This window comes from Carica papaya, chromosome 9 (assembly GCF_054855325.1).
Source record: "Carica papaya isolate Zhongbai chromosome 9, ASM5485532v1, whole genome shotgun sequence".
Taxonomy (NCBI): Eukaryota; Viridiplantae; Streptophyta; class Magnoliopsida; order Brassicales; family Caricaceae; genus Carica; species Carica papaya.
The window spans coordinates 7,892,158-7,901,172 of NC_142317.1; the positions used below are offsets into that span (position 1 = coordinate 7,892,158).

Sequence of the window (9,015 nt, forward strand, 5' to 3'; positions counted from 1 at the left end):
ATTTATTTCCGATAAGGACAAACCTTTTTGAATGAAAAGAGGTCATTTTGTGGGTCTAGCATGCTCAGTAACAGCCGACCCGGCCATTGTAGAGTTCTTGGGAGCTAAGTTTTGTGCTGGGATACAGAAGGAGAGGGGGAGAGAGTTTGGGTGAGAGCGGAGGTTGGGTTCAGAGAGAGAATTTTAGAGAGAGAGAGTTTAGAGAGACTAGTAGAGTTTTTCCTTTGTCTGCAGTGGCTGGAGTTGCAAATGATCTTCAAAGATCTTGAATTTCTATCCACCATAACACCAGAATTCAGTGAACGTAGCCCATCTCCATAGCATCGTGACCCTTGTTCTTACCATAACCATATTGAGAAGGGAAACAAAAACTCAAGTGGAGGGGAATCCAACTTACACCAGATGCAGGAAAACCAAACTGATGCAGTACCCATCTAACAAAGTTTTCTAAATGCTATGATTATTTAACTTTTAATTACTTTACTATTACTTATTTAGTCAGAAATCTTATTCTATTATTGCTTTCCTTTTTAGTTATACTATACATATTAGGTTATTTAGACACGATATAAATAAATGGGTGATACTTTATTGCTAAGTAAACAGCTTATGGATAAACTACATTGACCTGTTTTAACAGATTTGAGTGCCTTAACAAGTCTGGGAATTGAGGTTGTGATAACTCAAAAACTGTTTCTCCTGATCCCTGTGATTGCAGAATGTCAATCCATGTGATTCTGTTTTGTTTTTTTTTTTTTTCTATCTTTCTAAACCCCATTCCACTATTATAGGGTGCAAGCTAAAAGCCTCAAGAAAATCTTAAAATGTCGTAAATTGTCCAAATGTGTCCGTGCAGGTGTGAAGCTGCAAGGGTGTTAATCACAAATTTAAATCTTTAAATCATCTTTGACCATAGGCACCAGCCAAATGGTTGCTTCCTTCCCTATCCAGGAGGATGGTAAGGGTCTAAGCTCTGCCGGTTGCAAGCATGCAATCAAGCATTTCTCAACCTAAAAACAAAAGATAGATCATCTTCACACCAGATTATGCCGGAGAAGTGCTCAATGAAGTTGCTTAAGGATTAACTTAAAACTTTCAATACAAAATGCATGCACAAGTAACACATGAAAATGTATCAGACAGCATGCAGGGAATCATGTGCAGCACATGGGTATAAAGTTAAATTGTTCAAATATAAAAAAGATAACACCCATCACCCACCTCGACTAGAAGAAAAACAGAGAAAGTGAAATAGTCATCAAAGTCAAATAATCATCCAAAAATCTTGGAACAAAAAGAACATACCAATTTCTCAGCTGTTTTAGCAGTATCCTTTCGAGAATGAACAAATACCATTGCCTGATGACCTTGCCTAAGGGAATCCACTACCTAGAATCAAAGAATCATTTATAGTAAACTGCCTGTCTTCTATAATTTTAAGTTGCATGTATAAGAGATGTTGAATGGCAGATGCTTTTCTCATTCACAGGTTTATCTAGAATGAATGTTGTATCAACAACTAGGAAACTTTTGGGCTCTTTGGTAATGTCTGTCACAAGAGAGACCAGTGGAGTAAGAGATCAATTAACTCCATACCACTTTCATTTTTTAGGTTATATGAATGAGAGATATAGGAGCAACTTTAGATAGAATGGTTGTCTAGGTGATCACACATTTAAGTGATAGGCTCAATCGTAGCTATTTGGAAAACCATGAAGAATGCTTACCAAGTCTGTATTGGAGGCACCCACTTGGTGCTCTTTTGATAAATTATTTTCTTAGTAGAGAAAAAGAAAGAGAAAAAAGAGAGATATAAAGTGCGAGTGAGCGAGAGAGAGAGAGAGAGATTCCAAATTGAAACAAAAACCTTTTTATAGCATATCTCATTTAACAACTCATTTCTCACAGAAAAGTTCTGTTCACTAATTCCAATATACTGTTGTGCCAGAGGCACCGGACGGTAGCTAGAATCAAAGAAGAAGAGGCCTGTCTCTGGATTCACCCTGAGAAATTGTGCAACCTGAGCATTCAAACCAAAAGAAAAGTTCATCCATGTTAGAGAGCCAAAAGCAAAGGAGAAATCTGAACCTGGGATTATCGGACGCAAAAAAAAAAATACGGAGAATTAATTCTCAATTCAATTCTGCAGACCTCCAAATAATTGGGTAAAGTGGCTGAGAGGCCTACAATTCGTATCATTGTCTGTGTTGACTCCACCTACGCCACACACAAAATACAAGAAAAAAGGATGAACTGATTTGTTGAAATTATAACAGCCAAACATTATACAGAAAGTTTTCTTACAAATTATAAAAGCAAAATTATAAGTTGCAACTCTTAAAAAGTTCCATTTTTCTTTCAGTAAGAAAGAGAAATCTATCAAAGCGCACCAAGAGGGTGCGCACCGAAGAATGAAAGAAAACCATAAATTTTAGAAGAAAATTTATTTACAAGATAAATTCTATAAGCTCAATTATAATCCACTTATATAACTGCATTTCTAGTAAACTAAAAGCTCGAGCATGCTCTCAACTTACATACATCATCCCTATCATTCAAATGCAGGAAGAATGATGACCCAGTTTGACATTACCTGACGAAGTGTCCTAGCTACTAGTGCCTCAATTACTGGGCCTCTGTCATCATTCAGAAGATGCACTTCATCAATAATCAAAAGCTTCACAAGCATTGACAGTGACATGTCACTGCTTTTGCGAGTAATGACATCCCATTTCTCAGGTGTTGTAACTATCATCTGATTCACAAGAGTAAAATTTAGGAGTTAAATCATTAGTTCTTGCATGCATGTATCGAAAGAAAAATAAAGCATGTATCACTTAGCAATAACCAACCTGGGTTTCCTCAAGTTCACTCTTAGAGAGTTGCATGTCTCCAGTAAGTTCTCTCACAGTCATATTCAATGGAGATAAACGATGGCTAAATGTTGATGTAACCTCCGCAGCCAATGCCTAGAAAATACATGATTAGGAATTATCAATCATCCGCATACCAAATGTCAACTAATTAATAAAAGGGCAGAATATTTGCACTGCTTGACCTTCATCGGCGCAACATAAACTATCTTAAACTCATTCTTATGCAAGAAACCATCCTTGAAATGCTGTCCAATCTGCAAAAGAATTTTTACTGACCAGATTATTTACTCTCATCTATCCAACTTTAAAGGGCTTGATGTAATTATATGCAAGATTTTAAATATTTTGTACCACTACCTGGGACAAATTTCAAATTCAAAATTCTTAAATAGGATAATTATCTTTAGCTCCCTTTTAAAAAATAAATATATTTAATACCCAGTTGAAAAAAAAAAATCTATATATACAAGAAGAAGCATAACTAAGAGTAGCAAAAAATTATAAAAAGAGAGAGAATAAGGCATCCTCATACACGGGGAAAAAAAAAAGAAACCTAGAAAACAAGAAAAAAAAATGAAAGGCCTTAACATAGATTTGCTCCCATTCCTGTGGAAGCTAGATAATGTCATAATTCCAACTCCCAATTGAAGAAATCTTATTCTTCACAGCTTTGGTAATAGAGTTCAAGAACCAAAAAGAGAGTGGTTATATATATGTCCATCAAGTAAAGGCCATAGCTACAGAGAAAAAGAAAGTAATTTGCCCAATGTAAATATGTTGGGAAGAAAAACTGTATTTTCTACTTCTGAACAAAGCTGAAAAACATGAAAGGAAAATCCAGAGAAGAGAAAAAGGAGGCCAGGTGCAGAGAACAGCTGTAAACCTCATGTAGAATGGAGATCATAGCTATATTTGTTTTCCCAGCTCCTGTTGGGGCACAAACCTGCCAAAACATGTAAATCACTTTAACATAACAAAGCAAACTTCTCAGTATGTATCCAGTATAAATGCAAGAGCAGAGTATACAACCCACCAGTATATTCTCATTAGTATAATAAACTGCCTGAAATATTCGACTTTGAATACGGTTTAGAGACTTGTAACCATGAAAAGCAGCTTGCGCAAAGTCATCTAACTCCTTAATCTCAATCTGACAACAAAACACTTGGGATGAATGCAATAACAGACTCAACGCCAAAAGATTCTTCAATGGTATTTTAAATGAGAAAAAAGCATCAATGCAGCTGAGCAATGAGGGAGAGAAAGACAGAACTGAAATAAGACAGTTAAACAGAATAGAGGATATTGAACCCTCCATATAATCTAATCCTAAAAGAAAGGTATTCCAGGAATATAATTGATACATACACCAGAACCTGCAATTTCCATATACTCTTACAAAGGCCCATATCATTAGAGCATTAGCAAAATCAAACTTTATTCTGTTTGCTCATACTACAATACGATAAAGTCAGCAATTGTTACAGAAGGATCACCTTTCTAACTAATATTCAAAATTTAGGATCCCTTTTAACTTGTATTAGAATCACAGCATCCTTTTTCATCAAAGAAACATTATTAGGAAGAGAGAGACTGTTTCTAAACAAGGTTAAACGATAAGCTACGTTCCAGCTCAAAACATGAAACTACAGTGAGATAAAGCAAACTCATTAAAACAAAATGGCATATAATCTTTTTCAAAGTAGATAAGAGCACATCCTGGGAAAAAGAAACAGCGAGCCCTTGCTCAAAGAGAGCCAAGGAAACAATTCAATCCTAGTTACATGCAACGGTTGAAATTGCAGCTTTTCTTTTTGATCACGTGGTTAGACATCAATTTTAACAGCATGTCAGTAATAGCTCACAAAAGCGACCTAACATAACAAATTAAGACATACCAACTTTTCACCAGGTTTCATTTGCGCAGCTGGTGTTGGTGGGATAATGACCTCTTCATATCCCTTATAATGCTTCCTGACAGTACCTTGGGGAAGAGCAGTAACTGCAAATGAATGGGATCCCTCACCAGATCCAATCAAATCGTCCAGCAGATTTTTCCTCTCACTCGCTTGAAGTAAAGAAGAAAATTTGGCAGCTGATATTTCATTCTCTGCCCCGTAGTCAGTTCCACGCCTATGTCGCTTTTCCTCCTTGCGTCGAAGCTTGTCAATTTGCCGTTCAGATTCTGTTTGTACAGTAACCTAAAAGAGAACAAAAATATCATGGCTTGCTGACAAACTAACCCATTTGGAAACAGAATATGGACAACACTCTTTTCCTACAAAACTTAGCAGTACCTGAGTGCCATAACTAGGCATCCGTGATTGGGATGTTGTAGACGCTTTGTCAGATTTAAGTACCAACAATCCATGACGAAATGCATCAACAAGATCCTTCCGATGCTGAAAGAGGAAAAAGAAAAACAAAACATGCTTTACAACAACAATATGGTATTGGCTTCTCCATTAATGATCTAGAATCTGGAAATCACCAAAGTATACAAATAGGTGTTGCAGAGGGGAGGAGAACCTTCAATAATATTATAACCAATATATCTCGTAAATTTGATGAGTTAGTCAACCTGCACTCACAAGGATAACCTAGCAAAGCAGTATGGTCAAAAAGAAAATACTCTCCTGGTGATTATCAGCCAGTGAAACAAAATTTAACAAGAATAGAGCACTATATCTAGAGGTCGTGACTTCAAGCTACTGAGTTTCTAGATGACCTCATATCTAGATCACCAAGAAGACAGCCGTAAATAAACTAAGGTCCATTTACAGATAGAATTCATGTTAAATTTTGAATGTAGTTATTACATTCTATTTTTTCAGAATTTCTAATCAACATACTTAAGATATTACCTAAAAATATGATTTCAGTTGTTCTACATGTCAAACCATTTAGTTTGCTTCATAGTTTTTACTAGAACTAGGATTAACCAAACCCTGAATATGCCTACCTTTAGACCGTATCAACTTTTTAAAAATATATATTTTAAATCACCTAAATATACAAATAAGTTTGGAAAATATTAAAAAATATAAAATCACCAAAATATACAAATAAGTTTTGCAACAGGGGTAGAGAAAACATTGCAAAGCCAATTAAATTCAAGAAAATAGATCAATCGTTCATATTCTTACCGATATAAGGTCTTGAACAGTTTCAAATGCACTATCTCCAACAAGGTCTAACAAATCACCAGCAATCTACACTCAAGTAAAAAATATACAAATATACATATATGTATATATGAATAAAAAGAAAAGAAACTTAAAATTAAAGAACTTCAATAATACCAAACATATGTGCTAAAAAGAGATGATAAACCTCGCAAAGGAAAGACACCGGTACATACCTCTTCCCCTGGTTTTTCTGAATCGAGTACTCGACATATAGCCATTGCCAATTCATCTTGAGAAAGCTGTGAATTACTTTCTCTAACGATACGGTCACATGCATCTCTTAACCAACTTAAATTGAAAATACCTCCATCAGAAGCAGGCTGATAATCTATTGAGTCACCCTTATCATACCATCCTTCATGATGAGAAGAAGATAGTGCATTGACTTCCTCATCTATTAATTCCTGATCCTCCAGAGAAATATCAACTATGAATCGTGCTGGTGGCTTGAAAACAAAGTCAGCACCAAATTCTAAACCATCACTTCCCCCGTTAACAAAGCTCTCTGGAACAAGTGCACCCTTGGGGTCACTAGGTTGCAAACTAGAAAGTCCCCATGCTAGAGAAGCAACCTTTTTCAGATTAGCATCTAAAACTGCATGGCCAATAAGTTTTTGCACTTCTGACCTGAATTTAAGATCACTAACTGAAATCAAAAACTTTTGCTATTTTTTACCATCTGAGTTTATGCATACACACATTAATATGGACAGCTATGTTGTAGTTTCTACTTTTATTGATCTTATCAGGCATTTAAAAATGTGAATATTTGGCACACCATTGCTTCAAAGGAAGCATCCCCGTAGACCAAGCCACACTAGCCAGGCTCACTCAAGGAGTTAATAAAGACAAAAACTTCCATTGTCTTCTTTAAACGGCAGCAATCACATGAATAACAGTTCCCTAATCTCTTTTCATCTCAGGCATTCAAATTTGTAGAACCGTTGCTTGACTAATTCATAATTTAAGCAGCAATCAATAAGTAAATGAAAACCACATTTATGTTCATTTAATTAACAATAAAAGCAGACTGAATAGGAACATGAAAAACAGAAGCTTTACTTCTTCTCAGTGACAATTCTATCAATATCATCCTCGTCTCTTAGCCTGGAAAAAAGACGGTATGAAGTAAGTGCCACCTCATGGAACTCTTCAGAAGGTACTTCCTTGTCAATTAACTCCACTATAGCCCCAACAAAGTGCTTGTATGCTTCCCGCACTTCAATAGAAGCTGCCCCACCATTGCCATCATCATGGAAACATATTTACCGAAAGCCATGTATCAATTCGTATGAACAATTATCTTATAGCAGGTGATATAAAACTTAAAATAATACCTTCTTCCCACCGATGAACTATATTCCTTGCAAGCTCTGATTCATCAAGTGAGTTTACATGTCTAAACCACCAAAATTAAAATATTAATTCCACAAGAAGATTGAATCCAGAATATCCAATTTCAAGAGACTTTGTATAAAACTAACACTTGACTTCTAATTGAAAAAAATATATATTAAACAAGACTTGATCATTTCAAGTTAAGGTTAACTTCAAAATAACACAAATGTTCAGTTACGTGCCTTACTTTTCTTTATCTTAAATAAAAAATGAACAGTTGATCAAAAAGATTGAATCCAGATAGTCAAGAGACAAATTCAGTACTGGAGTTTGTTTCCTGAGTCCCCAAACAGCAAATACGTGACCAATGATTGCTTTAAAACCTCTCTTCCCAAGCTCCCATGCTTTACTATAATTAACTCCCCACCAAATTCATTCCATTACTTAGAAAACATGAGGACAGAAAAGAAAAGCCCGGTGAAACGGATGAAAAAAAAATTACAAAAAATTCATATTTACTTGCGAGACTTGTCTTGATTTTGAAGGATGTTTTTGCGGCGGAGATATGCATCGTCGACGTCGAACGGCTCTCTCAATGAGTTGGTCAATCGAGGGAGCTGAACCAGCATTTCTGCCCTTTCAGTGTTTGTGTTGCTCTGCCTTCATTCCTTCGTCGGGTCTCCTTATGAGCGCAGTAGGCAGGTCTCTTAGTATTTTGCGCCCATCAACTGGCAGCAAAATGAAAGAGTTCGACCAGAATGCAATACGACTCTCAACCGGGTTCGGATATTGGGAGTCTGAACCGGTATGCTTGCTCTGAAAACCGACCGATCCTTTTTCTATAGAATATTCAAAATTGTAATGTTTAAATATAAGTCTTTAAATAACTCTATTAAACACATATTTTTTAGCATTATTAAAAAATTTCCTGTATGTTTTTTTATTTTATTAAGTGCATGTTTTTTCCAATTTCTAATTTTTTTTTATTGTCAAAAAATAAAAAGTAACATCTATTTGATTTATAATAAATATAAAATTAAAAAGGTAAAAATAATCATTTTTCTTATATATAACTCAGCCTGATAAGTTATAATTTTGACTACTATATTTGGTAACTATATGCTTTCCTGATATATTAGTTTAATATTTCAGAAAATAAATTCTTATGTTAATATTTATATTTATTATAAATTAAATAATTTTTATTTTAAATTTAAATAATACTTAATATAAATATTTTTATTAAAAATAGAAAATCTTAATTAAAATAGCTTCAATTATTAAAACAATAAAAAATATTTAATATAATTAAAATAATCGTAATAATTAATCTCTATTGTTAATCATTTTTTATTGTATACATTTTAGATATTTATTATTAATTTTATGACATGACCTATAACAACTCGAATGCATGGAGGGAAGTCACAAGTATCCATCTATATTAGTTAATCTAGTTTTCAATTCATTTGGATAAACATAACAAAATTTCATTCCAATAAAAATACCAACATCTCTTACAAACAAATAAGATATTTAATCATAAAGTGAAATTTACAAATTCTAATAATTTATATAGAAATTCAAAGTTCGAAATACTAAGTTAATAGAGA

The 9,015-nt window shown here is 34.4% G+C and overlaps 1 protein-coding gene across 2 annotated transcripts in view; it reads right to left on the reverse strand.

The window, feature by feature from the left end:
* The window catches only part of LOC110811155 (U5 small nuclear ribonucleoprotein helicase), a 76,476-nt gene extending 68,342 nt beyond the window's left edge, over positions 1 to 8,134 (reverse strand). For both annotated transcript variants that reach the window (XM_088211311.1, XM_088211310.1), the window contains exons 1-15: positions 7,922 to 8,134; positions 7,402 to 7,463; positions 7,127 to 7,295; positions 6,238 to 6,691; positions 6,023 to 6,088; positions 5,174 to 5,278; positions 4,775 to 5,077; positions 3,910 to 4,026; positions 3,760 to 3,819; positions 3,059 to 3,130; positions 2,853 to 2,969; positions 2,594 to 2,755; positions 2,152 to 2,217; positions 1,868 to 2,020; positions 1,306 to 1,389 (exon numbers count right to left, since the gene is read on the reverse strand). In XM_088211311.1, the coding sequence (XP_088067437.1) occupies positions 1,306 to 1,389; positions 1,868 to 2,020; positions 2,152 to 2,217; positions 2,594 to 2,755; positions 2,853 to 2,969; positions 3,059 to 3,130; positions 3,760 to 3,819; positions 3,910 to 4,026; positions 4,775 to 5,077; positions 5,174 to 5,278; positions 6,023 to 6,088; positions 6,238 to 6,691; positions 7,127 to 7,295; positions 7,402 to 7,463; positions 7,922 to 8,031 (2,100 nt within the window). In that variant the 5' untranslated portion in view covers positions 8,032 to 8,134. The remainder of the gene's footprint in view (positions 1 to 1,305; positions 1,390 to 1,867; positions 2,021 to 2,151; positions 2,218 to 2,593; positions 2,756 to 2,852; positions 2,970 to 3,058; positions 3,131 to 3,759; positions 3,820 to 3,909; positions 4,027 to 4,774; positions 5,078 to 5,173; positions 5,279 to 6,022; positions 6,089 to 6,237; positions 6,692 to 7,126; positions 7,296 to 7,401; positions 7,464 to 7,921) is intronic.
* Between the last annotated feature and the right edge of the window lie 881 nt (positions 8,135 to 9,015).